General features: G+C 34.5%; 1 protein-coding gene across 1 annotated transcript; it reads left to right on the top strand.

Moving 5' to 3' along the window:
• Positions 1 to 13,170: 13,170 nt before the first annotated feature.
• Positions 13,171 to 15,069, top strand: LOC132274347 (F-box/kelch-repeat protein At3g06240-like). The gene is made up of 2 exons (XM_059775606.1): positions 13,171 to 13,344; positions 13,531 to 15,069. Exon 2 carries the CDS (start codon positions 13,684 to 13,686, stop codon positions 14,956 to 14,958), a length of 1,275 nt encoding a protein of 424 aa, XP_059631589.1. The 5' UTR covers positions 13,171 to 13,344; positions 13,531 to 13,683; the 3' UTR covers positions 14,959 to 15,069.
• The last annotated feature ends 6,136 nt before the right edge of the window (positions 15,070 to 21,205 follow it).

Genomic DNA, 21,205 nt, shown 5'->3' with positions numbered 1-21,205 from the left:
TACTTGACCAGGGGTAAAATGATCTTTTCATACAAAACTGGATACAACTGAGCATACCAATAGATAGAAAAGGAAAAATTAATAAATCTAAACTCAATAATCACTTGATTTGTAGTCCGAATGAAGAAGATATAAAACTCCAAAGTTTCATAAAATCAAATTTTTGGGTTTCAAATCAGTGCGGCAAGGGTACTTGACAAGGGGTAAAATGGTATTTAAAAAAATGAATGCAACTGAGCATATCATTAGATAGACAAGGAAAAATTAATAAATCTAGACTCAAGAATCACTTGATTCGGAGTCCGGATGAAAAAGATATGAAACTCCAAAGTTTCATAAAATTAAACTTTTGGGTTTCAAATCAGTGCGGCAAGGGAACTTGACAAGGGATAAAATGGTCTTTTCAAATATAATTGGATGCAACCGTGCATACCATTGGATATACAAGAAAAATTAATAAACTTAGACTCAAAAAGCACTTGATTAGGAGTGGGGACGATAAAGATATGAAACATCAAAGTTTTATAAAATCAAACTTTCCGGGTCTCAAATTTGTGCAGGGCCTGCACAAATTTTTGGATTTCAAATAGGGTTTTGAGGGCTTAAACGACATTTTTTGGAAAAAAGTTGTGAGTAAATTCCCCCCAAAATCATGTTTTCTAAATGACTATGTTAAAATAAGTTTTTACTTTTCAAGTGTGTTACCCAAGTATTGACTCTAGAGGGGGGTGAATAGAGTCAATGACAAACAATGGATAATTTTCGCAATATAGAAAAACAATTTTAGGCAAAGTACTTAACACAATTGTGCAATTATAAAGATATGAAATAAGCAATTAAATAACACAATTATAAGAGAGATAAGGGAAGAGAAATTGCAAATATTAACTCGGCGATTTTAGCGAGGTTTGGAAATTCCTACTCCTCGGCTCAAGACTCCTCTTGAGACTTCCCCAATCCACTATGGCTTCTCCTTACGGGTGGAGAGCAAACCTTTATATGAAGCAAGACCTTGCTTCTTTTCCTTGTTAAGAGAACAACATTCTCTTAGTCTTCCTTTGGGTCACATCAACCTGGTGGGTTAATCTAACCCTTATAATAGATAGTAACAAGAATAATGAAGTACAAGAAATATCTCTCAAAGATTGATGTACGAACTTTAGCTCTCAACTAGAGTACATATGAATATAAGTGAAGCTCAAACTCTAAAAATAATATGAATGAGAGAAGATGATATAAGTGAAGAACAAAAGCTCTAATGAACTTAATAAGATCTCTCAAGTGTAGAATAGAGCAAAAGCTCTATGAAGATTCGAATTAGAGCAAAAGCCCTTTGAATCCTTAGTTAAATCTCTCAAGATTTGTATATGAGTGAATGAGAGAGATGAAAAGAAGATTTGAGAACAAAAGCTATCTTTAATGCAATATGAAGTCTTTCAAATCATATCTCTTGATTATTAAGACCTTCCCCACTCTATTTATAGAGTTTGCAAGCTCAATATAGCTGTTAGGAGTTGAATGCACAAAGGTCGAGGAGAATAGAGCCGTTGCAGTTTGAAATCTGCAGATCCGACAAGAACCAGTCGACGTATGGCATAAACCGGTCGACGTCTGGCATAAACCGGTCGACATCTACTACAAACCAGTTGACGTAAAAGTGTCTTTTCTTGAGTTTTGCTACTGCCTAGATACCGGTCGACGTGTGTATCAAACCGGTCGACGTATGCATCAAACCAGTCGACGTATGCATCAAACCAGTCGACGTAAATGTTATGTTCTTGAAATTTCAGTACTGCCTAGATACCGGTCGACGTGAAATTAGAACCGGTTGACGTAAAACCTGGTGCATTGACAGTTTTGACAGATGACAGAATACTAGAAAATTGAAATCCAACTAAATGAAAATGTAAAAATTCAGTTTTAGTACAAATTTGGATTTCCGACAGTTTTAGTAAAAATGAATCCTCGTGTAGACCAATGTAGAATTGATCAAAAATTCTAATAAAATCAGTTTAAGCTATTTGAAGTATAAAGAGTTATTACCGAGAAAAATTATTTTGAAATAATTATTATTTCAAAAATTCATTTTTCACAATTAGCCAAAAACTCAGTTTTTCATAATGCGCATTCTGAGGTCCTAATGTTCGTTACCAACTCATAATAATTAAGGTTTCTCATGCCTTAATTGTTGACCAATATGAATTATATGATTGTTGTGCATGGTCTTAGTATTTCTAGCACAAGTGATAAGTTCTTTCAAAGCTTATGCAAGCTTGAACTAACTCACTCTTTAACAATGACTTCATGTGCAATTATATATGAATGAAGTACATAGTCTATTGCTAATATATGTAGGAACATATGATGATATGATATGCATAGTCCTATAGAAATGAGCTTCAAATGTATTCATAAAGATTTTGACATTGAATCCTAAACACTCACTATCCTATCTACCCCTTTCTTTACGTTTTGTCTATGATCATGTAGGCTTTCAGGTAAACTTGTTTTCTTCCTTCTTTGAGTTGCATTCTTGATCATTGATGTCCAAGCTATCTTTCTTTGCAACTTCAACTCTTCTTTGTATCCATTTCTTTCCTTGATGTGATCTTGAATAATGGAATACTTGGAATGATCTTTGGTGTTTCATTGAGGTCATTTTTTGAATGTGAATAATCTATATAACACTCAATGTAAACATTAGTCCTTAAACACCATTAATGGTTTGTTATCATCAAAACAACTAGATTGTCCTTGGATGAAATCCTTAAGGTCAACAAAGTAAAATACCCAAAATGCCCCTTAGATCAGAACTTTTTTCAAAAAAACCTGAAAAAAGGCGCGCAACAAATTTTCCAAATCTGCGAGCCGTTTTTGGCATCAAAACGATTTTTTTTTTTTTTTTAGTAAAAACACAAAGAAGAAATCCTCCTTAAAATCACATTTTCTATGTGACCATGTTAAAGCTGAAATTTATTTTTGCAAAAGAAATGGAAAATAAGTCCAAAGGATGCTCATTTCATGAAATGAGGTGTTTTATGCCAAAATAATAATGCAAGCAAACGTAATTAGTGTTTTTAAGAGCACGGGAATGGTTCGCGGCTCCCAAAAATGCCCGACGCAAAATTTGACCTATCAAAGCTCAATTTCCTCTAAAATGGACTTTAAAAGGAAAACTTAAAACTTAAAAATATAAAATCAATATAAAAAACCGTTTGGCCCTTAGCCACACTTCATGCATGATTAAATGTAACATACAAAAATGCCTTAGCTCATTTCCCACCACCCATGCAAATGTAGTAAGGCTAAAGCATACAATTTTTCCATTTTTCCTTAATATCACATAAATGTAAAAGTACATATAATGCAAATAAAAGTCACTTGGCCCATGGCCTCATTACATATATGTCAAATATATATCAAAAGGTACACTTATGTGTACATTACATATTTAGAACAAACAAATCATGTTTTGACATATAGAGTTAAAAACAAGGCATTCATGCTAACAAGTGCATGAAAATGCTACAACTATACTTCCAAGTATCCAAAAGTGTTGAAGGATGTGGTGCATCCTAAAACTAGATTTCTTTACCTGAAAAATAACCCTACAACTAGGGTGAGTAAACAAGTTACTCGTAGGAAATGGATATGCGTATAAGCTAAAGTTTTATAAGTTTTGCAATTTAGTATAAACCAATCCACGTGATATATGCTACCTAACGTCTATGTTGCAAATGTATCTATCTTCCTAGGCTACATTAGAACATTTAAATCACAAGTAACAACATTAATGCAATTTAACTCAAATTAGAACTTCCAATACAATGCAATAAAGTATAAATTCTCAGAGTAAACAACTTGGAATTTAAATGTGAAATCAACAAGTGGTGGAAAGACAAAGAACATATGGTCTCAATGACCAAACAAGTGATCTTGGGTTACTAGCCCGCAAGGAACTACCTAGTGCGCACTCTATGTTGTAGAGGGAACTTTTATCCCCCATACTAGAGACATACCCCAGTATTAACATATTACGATGTCCATACAAGCTTTCCAAAAATTATCAAGTTGTGCAATAAGTATATCACATATACACAATGCACATTGTCAATTACCATGCACAGCCAAGTCATGGAATACACACAAGATATGCTCTAGGCCTTCAACCTACAATAGCATAATAAACGTCTTATAAGTATAATGTGTATACAACAAGTTAAATCATAACTTCTACTCATGGAATACCATCATGTAATCATACACCAAATTCCAAATTATAAATTAAGTAAGAATATAACGTCAATACTTAATTACTCAATGGAAGCATACAAATGGAACTCCAAAAATTCTACATATAATATATGTCAAATGTCATAGCAAGGCCTAATTTAACTTCAAGTTACAAGCCAATTCTACCTTAATTACAGTAAGAAAAATTAAGATCAATGCCAAGAAAATAATTAAATGAATTTATCAAAACTCATTCAAATATTTTCTATTTAATATATATGAAAGAACTTGCCAAGATAATCAACAATATCTAGTTAGAAACTTAAACAAGTCATTTGAGCAATTAAATAAAAATAATTAAATTAAAATGATCAAATCTCTAGATTTTAAAACTATTCCAATTAACTTCATATTAAGGCAAGTTATAGATCAAGTAATGGCCTTCAAGAATGTCATGTCCTAGCTTAATTTCATGCAAAGTACAACAACCTATTTATTTAAAAATTAAGTAAAAGACATGTAAACAATTTATAGTAGGCCACAAAAACAATTAAAACACCTAAATTATAAACATAAATCACCCCCTACCTCACAAGAGTATTATCCCCTTGAATCCAAAGCAAACAAAGGAATTTTACAATTTCCTTCAAGGGTTATATAGAGGAAGGTGAGGCAAGTATTTTATGTTCTAAGCTTTTGAGTCTAAGGTGAGTGGAAGGAGGTCAAAACCAAGGTTTTAAGCCTAGTTTAAAGGTTTCCTCCAATGGTGGCTAAAGTTTTATGTGAGGAAGGTGATGAAATAAAAATCAGGTAAAATGAAATATTAACCCCCTTTGGTGTAATCCTCCACTCACTTGGTGAAAGCAAGTCAATTATACATAGTCTTGCACCATGCCTACACACACACAAAAGTTAGACTTTAATTTGGAGCCTACACTTGTCATTAATCCATTGGTTCATTCTAAGCTTAATCTAAAACCTGCACTTGTCAACAATTCAAGCCAACAAGTGCACCAATGCTAGGCCAACAGGTAGGTGAATCTCCACCCTCCACATGTCATCATCCAAGGCTTCCAAGTGTTAACCAATGAGATGCTTACAAGTGGCCCAATGAGAGCACGATACTTGTCACATTTTTTCGGTAATTACAAAAAGGTCATTTTTTGAAAATATCTACCAAAATAAATTACAAAAAGGTCCCTAAAAAAATATTAATTATTTTTCATAATTACGAAAAAACTCCAAAAACAAATAATGTTTCCGAAGAAACTATTCATCAAAGTCCTTTACGTAAAAGTAAATATTTAAACATGCTATTCTATGAAAGTAAAAATATACAAAGCATATAATTTAAATATCATGGATGCATACAAAGCTAGAAAAAAATATTCGAGCTCAAAAAGTGAAGTTACGCCTAGAAAACCGAACTCAGGAAAAAGACGAAAGACGAAAAAAAAAAAAATATATTGCCGAAAATGAAAAATAGAGAAAATGACCGGGTCATTACAGGTTTGATATATTGACAGCCATATACAACCCCCTGTGATAATTTGGATCCAAACAAACCCTTAAGACCTTGGGAAAAAACGAGATTGCCCTTTAATATTTAATTCATTTTTATTGTAAAATTTCAGAACTCATGAAAACTCAAATTTGCCCTTATATATATATATATATATAGAAGAGCAGGTCAAAATGGCCATGGAAGGTGGACTGTAGCTCCGGGAGAGTATGCCACGGACCCATATTCCTTTTCCGGCAGAACCAACAGTAGCGGCGATGGAAATGGTGGGTTCAATTGGGGTTTTATGTGGGTTTTTCATGGGTTCAATTGGCTGGAATTTTTTGTGGGTTTTTCATGGGTTCAATTAATGGGTTTTAGTTGTGGTAGCAGAGGTTGCAGTGGTGGGTGGAGAGAGAGAAAGAAAGGGGTGGGCGGTATTGGTGTGCGGTGGTGGCGAGTGGTGGGTGGTAGTTGCAATGGTGGCTATAGTAGCACCCACCATCGCTGCCACCACCACACAAAAAGACTCATGGCTAGACTACACTCAAAACTCACAATATATAGCAAATTTCTAATCAATTAGGCAATAAATTGAAAATTTATAGCATAATTTAGGGAAAGATACTTTTACCAAACATATATAAGCGCGCGTGCACACGCACGCACACACACACACACACACACACACATATATATAAATCAATTTCACACCTCCTTATATATAAGCATGTGTAAATATATATATGTAAATAACCAGATTCTTCGTATGGGTTTTCTAGATTCTTCCTCCCCAAATCAACTCCGTCTTCACACCACCAGCGGAGTTGGTGGCTCTGTCCCGTCATGATCTCCACCATCCAACGGCCTCAACAATTTGGTGATGGAGCTTTATGCCGACGGTGAGGTTTTCAATTGGATCATCGCCAAGGCACACTATTCCGAGTGTGCGCTGATATGTATTACCAGATAGCAACTGTTGTGCACAACTACCTGGTATTCTGGTTGGGATGTGTTGGTTCGTCGATGGGTGAAAGGAAAAGGGTAAGGCTCGTCTGCAAGAAGAGAAATAAAGACCCTCAATCTGCTCATGAGGATGACTGATAGATTAGAGAAAGAAAGTAATAAATAAATTAAATAATAAAAGGTAATTATGATGGGTGTTTTTGGTCATTTTCCACTTTTGATATTTTGTCATAATTAATTGTTTAAATAATGAAGGGTAATATAGATATTTCACTAATTTTTTAAAATGAAAAAACTGACGGGGGTGTCACTGTTAACTTTATTAAACTTAAAGGGGTGTCATCGTTCAAAAATAGCCCAACTTATATATAGTTGTCATTATGTCAAACTAAGGGGGGTGTCGTTGTAATTAATCCTTGATTTATTGTGGTTTGGTGCGGCGTTGGCCTATATAGAAAGAGAGATTTATGTTTGTTTTTGTGAAAACTTGACTAAATTAGTAGTGTCATCTTATGTGTTTTTGTGCATGAATTATTTAGAGTTTAGATTATTGGATAAACATAGGTCATTTTATCAGTCAATCCGGAGGCCCAGTTCTTCCACTTCATACCTAATATAAATATCCCGATCAAAAAGCTGTCCTCAGACTCCCATATCTTACAACTAAGGATGGCAATGGGGTGGGGTGGGGTGGGGTGGGGTGGGGTGGGGCGGGGATCTCATTCCTAATCTGTAATACCCCTAATTTAAAAGGATAGTCCTGGAATTTATTTAATTGTTTAAATTGCGTTTTTATTTATTTAATTGTGACTTATTTAACTTACTTATGTTATGTGGTTGTTTAATTTAAATTACCGTATTTAATTGTTTATTTAACTTATATGGATTTTTGTTTTATTGTTAATTGCTTAATTATTTTAATTGCATGGTTGTATTAACTGAATTAAATTAAATGTGTTTTTATTAAATTAGGATTTTCTGTTTTAGACGTCACATTTTTAGCCGACAAGGTTTATAACCTAGGTTGTGTTTATGGGGCGGGTGTTCAGTTAGGGTTTGAATTGAACTAGGATTTTGGAGTAAACCTATAAATCTATGTATTATGTTCGGTTTAGGGTTTAGAACCCTATTCACGGCATACCGAGAATTGAGAGAAGTCTGGAGGAGTCTGGGAGAGAACAGAGAGGGAAAACCAAAAGATTGCTGGAAAAGCTTAGGAAAGACGTTGAGATTTTTGAACCGAATCTCACAGGTAAGTTTTATATCTTACTCTATCTCTTTGGCCTGTGTTCTTTGCATCCCTAATTCAATTCCAGGATGAAATAAATTTAAATTAATCTGGTTTAACTTAGTTTCCACTATCATTGGTTTTAAAACTATATGTGTTTCTGTATATGTAATCCTATTCATTTTAAACTGTTTTTGCTTGATTCTTGTTCCAATTGAATTTGATTAACAAGTAATGAATTTAATTAACTCTGGAACACACTAGGGTTTAGTTTTAATCAGTAAGGAACTTGGTTTGGAGGACCAACACAGCCGGTCACTGCCGGAGTTGGAAAAGATGACGCACAGGGGAGGAGCCTGCTCTGTTTCAAGAAGAGCAGGGTCACCAAAGAGTAGAGCAGGCTCTACCTTTGGTAGAGCCGGCTCTTTAGGGCCTATAGGCGGCTCCACCATGTGTGGAGCCGACTCTATTAAGTGGTGGAGGCGGCTCCACCTTGTGTGGAGTCGGTTCCTTCAACGGTTTCCAGTTTTTCGACTTTTCTGGGAACCTAGGCTGCTGTGGTTGAATTTTTAAGGTCTAAGGCAGATTCAAGAGCTATTCTAGGGTTATTCAGTAAGGTAAGAACCCTTGTTAAATGGGCAGAAGGTATGGTAATTCATAAGACACCATAGGAAGTTGAAATAGGGTCACAGTCTAACCTTTAGAAAAGTTTTCAGTTTAAACTTTGTTGTGGACGATTCAAGTTGTTTAATTTTTTAAATTAGCAATTGAATTAGGAGTTTGATATGTAAATCATATAACGGTGGTATGAGATTAAGCCTGTTAACTAATATAAATTCAGTTAATGCTTAATAAGAATATAGTTGATGTTTACCAAGAATTGTTTATATCAACTTATAGGATGTTGTGGAGTAATTACAAGTAAGCATGTAAATACTGTTAATGTTATTATTATGCTTATTGTGAGTTATAGGATGGTTATGTTTATTCTCTGCATTTTAAATTTGTTAGAGAATCAAGTATTGGATGTATTGAACAAGCATGCTGGTTAAACATTCTTGTTATGCTTATGATTGGATATGTGGATCATATGTTATGCTGTTATATATATAGTATCAATACTGGATGGATGGTTTGTATGCACTGGTATGGGACGGTGTCATATTAGGGGGATTAGCTCAAAAACGTTAAGTCCTACCTACTCTAGAATTAAGGAAATGGATTAACTAAAAGTTTAATCCTATTTTATTTGTAGTGTCAAGGCAACATATAGTTGAGCGGCACTACTATAGATTTTGGAATGGAATTTAAATATATTTATATGGTGCCACGATATGAGCTTGAGTCTCAGAGTCGTTGGCTGGGGAGCGTATATACATTGGGATGCATAGCTGGCTATGATGGTTGGATGTGTACCCTGCTAGGCCTAGGTAGTCATGCTCACCCCCGGGTGCGTTTTGCATGGTGCCTACTAGTCAGGTTGAGACGGGCTTGTAGTCTAGTGAGAGTCCTGTAGTGTGATTATATATATATATATATATATATATATATAGACTATTTAGTTATTGTTGGATTGGTTAGGATGTACATGCGTATCGGGTCTCTACTTGGGTAGTAGTAGTATAGAACTTGCTAGTGGGCCTGACCCACTTATCATTTTTTAGGTATCGGACGTTTCCAGTCTTAGGGCTTGTTCGAGCTGAGCAGAGACGATCTTCCATTCTATTGACGATGTAGAACTTCTTTCCAGATGTTCGATTTGGATTTTATCTTCAGTTTTACTTTTATTCAGTTTGGGATTTTATATTAGGGGTCCACTAGAGATGGATTCCCGAGTTGTTAAACTTATGGAGGTTTTGGATTGTCAGATTTCAATATTTATATTTTGAGGTTTTAAAATTAGTATTCCTTCAGTGTATTATTTTTATTTCTTATTTCTCTTTGTACTCTGTGTTCGTTATAACATATTAATTATTTGATATTCTCTCGGGTTTGGGCCTGGGCTTGATCAACCCGTGTCTCGGATCCGAGGGGTATCACACAATCCCCATCCCCGGTCAATTTTTTTACCCCCATCCCCGCCCCCATACCCGTTTAATTTTCAACCCCCTCCCCCATCCCACCCCGTTCCGCCACATTAGCTCCCATCCCCGCCCCGCATAACATTTTTTAAATTCCAATTCATCTTCAACAAAATCAACACAGCCATAATATTTTTTAACCTAATAATTAAATAAAGCTTCAACACAATTATAACAATCTAAAACATGATCAGATGTTTGATGTACAACGACTATGTTTTTCCTCTATGCTGCAAGAGAATAGATCTAGGGTTTCACTTTCAGAAGTGAATATATTATGTATATAGTTATGTAATTTAGTAATATTTTATAACATGTAAGGACAATTTTGAAAAAATACACTATAAACGGGGCGGGGCGGGGCGGGGTTAACCCTCCCCTCGCCCCCGCCCTGGCCCCATCTCCCGCCGGGATTTCAAATACAATTTCCATCCCTTCCTTATTTACATAAATGGGTCCCTAAACCCGTCATAAACAGGGCGGGGTTGGGCGGGGACCTGCCGGTATGGGAATTTTGTCATCCCTACTTACAACAACAGGTAGTTAAGATTCTTAGTCACATTAGAAAAGGTTCCCCGCAGATTCTCCACTTTTTGTTATAGGATTTAGAAACAGAGCAGACAGTGGGTAAAAACGTCGTCCACAACCGTGAGTGCCCACCACCGATGCTTGATTCAGACGATCTCTATCCCCCCCTCTCTCTCACCATATATATACTTCAGTCATTTACCATAAAAATTAAGGGTGTTTCAGTAAATTAACCAGGTCCGTTAATTTATTTGACAGTCCATCACACATAAGGAAGGTCTATGTAGGATAGTTTCATTGTTAAGGGATGTCCGAGTAAATTCTCAAACCAGAGGGGAGGTCCATCTAATTATGGCAAACCATAGGGGATGTTTGTGTAAATTACCTATACATATTTATTCCATATTTTATTGAGAAAAACATTCACCTAATTTCCTTAAATTATATATTAAGTATTTTCATTTAATGTGCTATATGAAATCACATCCATACTTCAAAATTAATATTTATTAATCATTTTAAAATATTAAAAGTATAGGAAGAATTCATTTGATTTGTATAATTTATTTTTAATGTACATTTTTTTACCTTCTATCATGTTATATATTGTCTAAATATTATTCATTTATTTTTAAATCATTAATATTCATTAATTTAATAAAAATATATAAATTAGTAATATATATTTTAATAAAGACAATGACTTATATTATATAAATAAATCATTACTCATGTTAAATGGTTTTTAAAAAATTAATAAAAATCACTAAAAAAAACTTCTTTATCCAATTATGTTGAAAAAGTTTATGTATCGGTGCAATCTGCTTGGGCAATATGCACATGCTTAAAAAAAATTCACAACTACGATAATTGATACAGTTACGTAACACCGATAACGGAGTCCAGGATTGCAAACCATGGTCGGACTTTAAATAACATATATGTTGTCTAAATTTAAATAACTAATTTAATATATTTCTTAAATTAAAATAGCTGATTTAGTGCCGTTTGGATTGCTTCTCTACTATTTAAAAGTCTTTTTTTTTTTAAAAAAAAGGGGTAAATTAAACTCAGGCTCCTCGAGGTTAGGTCATTTTTCACTTATATGAAAATTTTAGTTTCAACTTTTACTTACACCCTAGTTTGCTTTTTGGACTCTGACACATGTGAATTGACCTTTTTACCTTTTTTTTTTTTTTTAATGCAATTTAATACAAAAAAATCTATAATTATAAAAGACAAAATTACCCCTCTCTGCATCTAACACAGACCAAATGACATCATACACCCAACACCTTCTCTGCATCTAACACATACCACTATCTCTGAACCAAACACAAACCTAGCCGCCTTCCTTCTTTGCCACATCAGTTACCACCAACCATCACTTAAAGACACACGAAGACGCACAATAAATCAAGCTCTTTAGAGGCTAAGCCAAGGTATTAGAAGGATGACGCTAAGGTATTCACACTTTCAAAATCACTAAAGTCCAACCTACAGTCGCAATCAAATCAGCGATCGAATCAACCACAATTCCTTTTGATTGATCTACCAACCTTCTTTCAGCATCTCTCACCCCGAGTTTACTCTGTTGCATCTATCAATTATCTCTCCTGAGTCATGATCTTCTTTTGGATTTTGACATATAAATTAGTTTTGACAACTCATGCGAATGTTAGAACTGTTTTTGATGAGGCTTTTGTGATCATGGGGCTTAATAGTGATTATGTGCTTATTGCTATTGTGGCAAATTGGAAGTTACCTGAAAATATATTTAATTAATTTATTTACTACATATATATTTTGACTGACGCTTTTGTTTGGGTTCCAGATGCTGTCATTTATTGGTATGCCTATGATGATGCATTTATCTGTACGTATTATCACTATCAGACATACTAATAATGATATGTGATTGTCACTACCTCTGAGGCAAAACCAAACCTTCACTAATTGAGAATTTGAGATCTTTACTGGTCTGTATATTGGTTCCTCAGTTAGAGTTACAATAATTAGGTTTAGGATATTGTCAAAAGCGTACTGAATTGTCAATAGATTAGAATAATTTCTATTTTGGTTTGATTTATTGTTATATTTTACTTTTTAAAAAAAGTAACAAATAAATAAGTGCCACTTGTAACGTCACTTGGGGCATTTTTATCATGAAAAAATTGAAATACATTTTTTTTAAGTCAATAGATGGTTAAAAGTGTAGAATAGTCATTTTGTATCTAAAAAGTATTCTTATGTCACTACAAATTGACATTAAAGGGGTAAGTGAAATACAAAATTATTCTTTCAAACAAGAGTAAAAATTAAAACTAAAATTTTCAGATAAATGAGAAATAATCTAATCTCAGGAGGCCTGAGTGTAATTCTTTTTTAATGGTTATCAAATTTGGCTTATTTAAGTGTTTGACTGAACTTGGGATTTAGAACTTTCAAAACTGGACAACTGTATTTTTTTATTTTTTTTATAAATACAATTACACTTCATTAATAAAGTTGCTGTTATCAAAAGTAGCATATGTTAAAAAATATTATTCTAAAATTAGCAATAAAATGTTTACCAAAATATTGTTACCAAATATATTAAAAATAAATACGTTTATTTATTCCAACAAAAAAACATCTCCCAAACCCTAATATGCAACCTTCCTTAATAGCTTCTCCCCTCTCCCAACCCTCTCTCTGACGGCGAAGATCGATTAAGGCCAATGATATACTGTTAATAGTTATTACCATTGAAGGAGTCGGAGTCGGAGTCGACGGCGTCATTGGTTATCGTCATCGATGATGATCTGGTACTTCCTCCACCTTTCCCTTTGTAATATGTATGTGTGAATATATATTTTTCCCCTAATTGATAGTAAGTGTGTGTGTATATATATATATATACACACACGCGATCTTCTGCATTGATAGATAGCTTCCTATCTAAGAAATCGAACCCAATTTTTTTTTTTTTAATTTGGGGCTTTGGTTCGAAGAAAAAAATTATGCATCAGAGCCAGAGAGATATATTAAGAAATTTACTCCTACTCCTACTCCTACTCGGATCCGAGTGCTATGAGGTCGGTCCTGTTGATCTTTTCTGAAGCAGTACGGTGAAGATTGAAGTAATTGGAATACTATTATTTACGATGAGGATAAAGAGAAGAAGTTGCTTGCCAAATAGTAGATCAAGAAGAAACCGAGTCAGAGCCATGGTGGCGTTGAAGAATAAGAAGAAGAAGAAGAAGGCAGAGAGCAATGCAAATCATAAAGAAGAAGCCATGCCTTTGCCTTTCCTTCCCGAACATCCTGTTGTCCAGATACTCTCGAAACTGCCTGTCAAGTCTCTGTTGCAATTCAAGTGTGTGTCGAAACCATGGCGCTCTTTGATCTCCGACCCAAGCTTCATCAAAACCCACCTCAGTCAGTCAGTCACAAAGTCCGTACTCATCGCCACTTCCCGCCCTCCATACCGTCTCTACACCATAAGCTTCGGATCAGCCGGTAATGACATTGTGGAATCAAAGATTGAATTTTTATTTCAGAACATTAAGCCTCATCCTAGGTGTCGAATTGTTGGTTCCTGCAATGGGTTGATAGCCATGGATGTAAAATTTGGTATTTACCATAAGCAAAATTACGGGGTTGATTTTCGTTCCATATATGTATTTAACCCTTCAACGAGGGAGTCCTTGCAAATCCCTTGGAAATCCCTTCATTACCTAAATGGATTTGGGTATGACCAGTGTTCTGATGATTACAAACTGGTGAGCACAAGCCATGATAGCATGTATGTATATTCACTGAGAATTGGTTCTTGGAGAAAAGTTTACCACCCTAGGGACTTGGATTTTTGTGTTATAACTAATGGGATACAGCTGAATGGAGCCCTTCATTGGCTTAGCATCACAGACAACAAACCAGACATGCCATTAGAGATTGCTGCTTTGAGTTTGGTGGATGAGAAACTGTCAAAGATTCCCTTGCCTACTTCCCTCACCAATTTTGAACGACGGACATGCCAAATTGGGCTGTTCGAAGGATGCCTGTGTTTAATACCACGTCGTCATGATGCATTTTGGGTTATGAAGGAATATGGGGTGAAGCAGTCTTGGACTAAACTTGATGTCAAAGTCCCTTTTGTCCCTTTTGCATATATGTTGGAGTCATTGGGTATGTTGAGGAATGATGAAGGTCTGCTGTTGATAAACAGAAGTAAGTTGGTATTATACAACACAAGAGAGGGAACAAATAGGGATCTTGTCATACATGATTTCAAGGAAGGAGTGAATTTTAATGCAATGATATACAACACAGGAGAGGGAACAAACAGGGATCTTGTCATACCTGATTTCAAGGAAGAAGTTAATTTTAATGCAATGATCTATGTTGATAGTTTGCTTTCACCCTTCATGAAAATGTGATAAGAGGGTAGAAAAAAATAAAGGCAAACAACTCTGTTACTTTGATATATATGACAGACGAAGCATATATATATATATATATATATTTTCCCTCCCATTATGGCATTCTAATGATTCATATGTCATTTTCTCTAATTAACTATTGAACTGCCTTCTTTTGACTCGTTGCTTTTTCTTTCTTCTTTGTAAGTACCCATGTTTGGCACTTGACACCACCAGCAAGTCATCTGCAAAAAGCAGATTCGACTCTTTGCAATGTTTAGGAAGGAATCAGAGATTCCGCTGCCACTTTCCTATCTAATAAAGTAGATTAATATTCTCTAACCCGCTTTAGGTTGAAAATATCCATGAGGAGTGCCATTCACTAGAACAGAAAAAGCCGGGAAGAAACCGATTTTGAATCACTGATTGATCTGTAGAATCATGTCCCTAGAATTCTGCAAAACCGTAATAGCAGACTCTTTGCACTGTATAGGAAGGAATCAGAGATCCAGTAGCCACTTTCTTATCTAATAAAGTAGATAAATATACTCTAACAATGATGAAAAGCGGAGGAGAGATTTGGCAACCCATCTCAACCCTCTTTTAGGTTTAAAATACCCATGAGGAGTGCCATTCACTAGAACAGAAACCAAAAAGACAAACAAGCTCTTATCCATCCCATCAACTTCTGCCCAAACCGAGTCATATGCCTTTGTTAAGTCAATTTTGAGAGCCATAACAGGTTGCCTAGAATTATTGAAATTCCTCACAAGCTCATGAACTACAATAATCTTTGGAACTACTCCAGCAAGTCCATTAGCCAAAGTCTTTGTTATAATCGTTTAAGTAATAATACACAACGATCTTCTTTGGAATATGTTCATGCCTTGATGGATTGTTGAATGGAGAAAGAAATAGGCCTAGGAGCTTTATCTGGACGAAAAGCCATGAGAACCTCCTTAATTTCCTCACTAGACACATCAACTTCTAAACACTAAGCTTCTACATCTGTCAAAGTTTTCCTAGGCAGGATCAAATTTATCTGATGACCATCATCTCTACTATAAAAAAAAGAAGTCGGTGTAATGTTGAAAGAAGCTCTTCGTTAGATTAGTTTGCTCCGCTATTATTCTACAATCAGCTCTGCATTGGAAGGTGGTTGCTTTAAAGCAATCTTGGCAACCTCCAACTCCTTTCTTGCCATTGCTAGATTATCTGAGATGTAGCCAAAATGATCTCTATTCCAACACTTCACATTCCTCAGTCGCATTGGGATATTTAGCTAACCAGAGAGTGTTGATAAAAACTCTATTAAGTCTAACGTAAATTCTTTTCTGAACTCCTTTCGTATCTCACCAATTCCCCGAACCATTGGTGGCTTGCGTTTTTATTAAGCCAGCATCCAAAATGCACTGATCAAATTCATCTAGAAGAACACCCCGAGGAATCAAATCTTATTTCCACCCATCCTGTCCCCATGAAATCGAACCACACTCCAATCTCCCAGAGCAATCCAGGGCTGATCAACCAGATAAGCATCCACCTTCAACTCCTTCCAAAGATCTTTCCTTTCAGTCACAGTTTTTGCTGCAAATACAGGAAAAATTCACCAGAATTAACATTAAACACTCTAATCTGCATACTTTCCAACTCTAACTCTAGTCCAATTAAAATTCAAAGAAAACTCAGCTACAGCTCTTTTAAGTTCCCTCTCCATTCTCGGCCTATTCGAGCCCCCTCACATTCCAGCTTCAAGTCATCAGGATCACCACCGGCTTTGGGAGGAACCCCCCGTTATACTCCTAGTCACTGTAGAGCTTTTCCTCAACGACAACCATCTTTCCACTCCCTTTCATCACCCATTTCTCTGCAACTTTCTTTTTAGAAGCCTCGATGTGTTTTTTGGGGTATTTTCCTTGGCACATGGTAGGTAACCAGGTGGTAATTAATGTACATGGATAGTGAAGAACACCACCTGTTACAATTTTGATGCAATATAGTATGAATTTGGCAATGGGTACATTTAGTGATGAGAGAATGTGCAAGGGAAAGCTAAAGGAAGAAGGCAAGTAATAAAAGAAAATGTGCTATCTCAATGTTCCCCCATTTTTTTTTTTTTTTTTTTTGGACAAGTTTCAATGTTCCCTTAGTCTCGACCCGAATCTTCAATTTTAAAGTGGTGAATTGAAAGAATAATTTTTGGTTTTTCTTTTTCTTTAGAGTACGTATATCGGTCTCATAATATACACATTATTTAAGTTAGAAGTATGATTCGAAAGCGAAACCTCAATAATTTACTTTTCGAATGGCCGTTAACGCAACTATGCCCGGAGCAATTGAATGGATAATTTTGGCATATAATCTCAAATTTGACATACAACTTTTTGATGTGCCAAATGAATTATTTCTATTATTTTAATATATGGGTCTCACATATCATTAAAACTTAATGAATTTATTAAAAGACAAAATATTAATAAATTAATAAGTTTGACATATTAAGTGGAGTTCTTTTATATATGTCAAAATTTTATATGTCAAAATTTTATATGTCAATTTGTCACACCTTACCTCATTTAACATATGAAATTTGAAGATGGCAGTACGAAGAGATGGCATAGTTTTTGGACTGTCTTTTCAAGTATTTAACATTGTAGCGACTAAGCATTTGATCTTAATTAAAGCATGTTACAAGGAGGGGAAAATATATGCTTAATAAAAGTTGGACAATACTTTTCTACTCCTGATGAGAAAGTGATACAAATGTATATTGTTTTTAATTACAAAATTAAGAAAATAGTAAATAAGAGAAATCACTTTTTTTTTAAAAATAAATTTAATCAGCCTATTTTTTTTTTTTTTTAACTTTTTTTATTTTGTAATTAAAAACAATGTGTACATTTGTGATGGAACCACATCATTGTTCATAAAAAGAGTTAAGTGTAAAAAATCCCTATCTGCAATGCAATGGATGTAGTGCAAAAAAACCACATCATTGTTCATAAAAAGGGTTAAGTGTAAAAAATTTCTCTCTGCTATCGATATAGTGCAAAAAGGTCATTGTATAGTATAAAACCCCTCCTATACTATCAATTTAGTGCAAATAGGTCCCTGTGTGGTATTAAATGAAGATAATACCCTCACTTCAGTTGAATAAATTAATAAATAAAAACATAGGCAATGTAAAATGACGATTTTATCCGGTCCCCTCTCTACAACCCATTTTCTCTCTGTAACCCATTTTCTCTCACCAGGTAGATCAAACTAGGCAAAAAGTTACAGGTTTGGACATCAAGAAACAGAGCACTTAAAGAATTGGTTCTACCCACCCACAGTTCAACACTGCCCAATATATAACAATATCCCTTACAACTGTAGTGAAAAAAGCTTCAACAAGAATTGATTCCACCATTACTCTTGAAAAGTCGCAAAAACTGTTCTCATTCGTATCGACACCCAAAGGGGAGAATCTTCAAAGTAAGTAATTTAACTTGCAAAGAATTTGGGTTCCATGATGTCGAAATATATTACGTGTTAAAGTATATTGTCAAAGGTACATTTAAGGGGCACGCTGTCCCATTTTGAGACTAGACAAATTATACAAACTATGCGTGTTCCCAATATTTATTTAAGAGGCCTGTGTAATTGGCTTACATGTGGTGGGCGTGGAAGCGCCGCCATCGCCGACGATTCCGACCCCGCCCCGCGCGTCTGCCGCCTCATCCTCGCCGTCTAAAAGGAAAACGGCCTCCACCACCCTTACTCAAGCGTAAACCCCAACTGGGTCATCAAGCGCGTGAGCTACGAGCAAACCCAAGGCCACGCGCCTCCACGAAAATATAAGCTTTCTTTATAGGGCCATGAAAGAGATTTCATTTCTGGTATCAAAACAGTGAACATGTTGAATGTTGGTAGTAAGTGATTGTTAATTATTTGAATCAACCTCATTAATGTTTCATATTAGTATGTGGATAATCAATATGGCCATTAGAAACAGAACAATCTAGGCAAATTTGCAGGCTTCAATTCATTAATGGGACCATACACATCATGTGAGAGGGGGCAAAATGGGAAGAAAAATGGTAAAATTAGATTTTCATATTTACTTTTTGCCAAATAGTGGTCAGAGGAGTTTATTTGCACCTTTTTAAAATTTTATGGACTAACCTGTACATTTTTAAAAAATAGGGATTAGTTCAAGTTATATATATATATATATATATGTAACATATTATTTATATTATTATATTCAAGTTACCATATCGAATTTAGATTAAAATATGATCCATTAACAAATCTAATTAAATATGAGCTTAGGGCACCTCCAAGACTATGAAATGAACCAGCTGAATCTTCATAGGAAGATTATCATTCAAATCCTTTGCAGTGTCTATTTATTCGAATTGGGAAATTCTGTTGCCTGCCCTGGGGCTCATAGGCTTTTAGTGGTACCTTACAATGTTGTATAGTTATTGTTTGTTTTATATTAATTCCCTGTTGTTCGCATATGTTCAATATTTCATTCATGTATGGTTTTAATAACAATAAAATGTTTACATAGTTTCCACCACCTTCATAAATTAACTAGTGTGGACTTCTTTCACTCTCGATCTCCTTAAGCATAAAGTATCGAAACGTCAATCAAGTACATAGAAAAGTTACACAGTGATCAAAAAGCAATCTAAAGAAAGAAAAAAATAAGCTTTTTAATAAAGTAAGAGTTTTTACACGTGTTATAATGATCACAAATAAAATAACCGTTAAGAGAAGAATTAATAAACCCAATACCTATTGTGGGGCGAGAGGCACGAGCCCAATATCTTCTTTAACAACAATCATACAATTTCCTATTTTTTGTTTATTCAATTTGCTTTTTTTATTATTATTATTATTATTATTTTTGTCATTATTATTAGCCTAGTGATTAACCTTTACTATTACTTTTTAAAATCTTAATAAGTGATACGTAAAGTGGAGAAAAAAAAAAAAATCACTTATTTCATTTGATGATAGAGCGATTTGTTTCGATTTCATTATCATTTTTTCAAAAATTAATTAATTATTTTTTAATATTTCTTGTCAAATAATAATTATTGTTGGTATAAAAATAATTGGACCAATTGAAAGTAAGAAGAAAAATTAAATAAATTTTAATTTTAATTTAAAAATACTTTTAGAAGCTGGACACCAAAAACAAATTTTGAAAAATATATTCAAAACCTTTGTCAAACATTGGAAAATAAAATATATATATATTCTACATAGAAAACATTTTACAAAAAAATATTTTACGCTAAAATAAACGGAGCCTCATAGTTTCTGCATCCAAAATTGATTTTAGTTTTACAAAATCAGAGCTACTCTTAAGGCATGACCTTTTGGCCTTTTGCCTATCTTCCCTTCGTATAGCATTAGAATCAGAATTGAAATTCTACCGTTTCTGAGATGATACATGCATGTCAGTATTTTATTAGACGGTGCTTCAACCTTCACATGACAAGAGTACACACTATCAAAGGTACTAATTTGCTAGACATAAATTTTCATGTAAAATCAAATAGGTTACCATTTTATTTTATTTTATTTTATTTTATTATTATTTTTTTTTATGTGAGTGAGGAATGACAATATTATCACGATGGTTGGTGTCATGATAACATTATCTCTACTCATATAAATACAGTCACATAAATTTTTGGACGCTTAATCATGGCAAATTTTATTTCATTTTTTCTCGCTACTCATTGCTAATATGGCTAATAGAGGAACTTCCATCATCACTTCTTATAAATTTTAATCCCTTTATCCACATTATGGATTAAAGTCTGAACCACTTATCTCTTTATCCACATTATGGATTAAAGTCTGAAATCTCTATGTAATGGATTACCTGTCACTTCCATATGCCAGGCATTCGCCACTATCTTTAGATTCTGGGAAGCAGATGTCATAATAATCCCGTGATCTGATAATATGGGAAGCAGACGTTATAATAATCCCATGATCTGATAATCTCTCAGTATGCGCAGAAGCCTGAGCATTGGGGATATTTAGCTAACCAGAGAATGTTGATAAAAACTCTATCGAGTCTAACATAAATTCTTTTCTGAACGCCTTTCCTATTGCACCAAGTCCGGGAAATATTGATTCCTTAATGGAAACGCAAACAACCTATATTTTCTATTTTCCAAGCAAAAACAAATTAAATTCCTAACCTATCACTGCCTGTAGTGAGGATACTGGGATCTCCATTTTTTTATATAAT

This window comes from Cornus florida, unplaced genomic scaffold (genome assembly GCF_030987335.1).
Source record: "Cornus florida cultivar Cherokee Brave unplaced genomic scaffold, ASM3098733v1 CherokeeBrave_3.0.0_Hap2_Chr09, whole genome shotgun sequence".
Lineage (NCBI taxonomy): Eukaryota > Viridiplantae > Streptophyta > Magnoliopsida > Cornales > Cornaceae > Cornus > Cornus florida.
Note: the sequence above shows the minus strand (reverse complement) of the source record. Positions and strands in the feature narration are given on the sequence as shown.

Excerpts from the sequence above, each read along its gene's own strand:
- LOC132274347 (XM_059775606.1), top strand. The coding sequence starts at position 13,684 with ATGAGGATAAAGAGAAGAAGTTGCTTGCCAAATAGTAGATCAAGAAGA.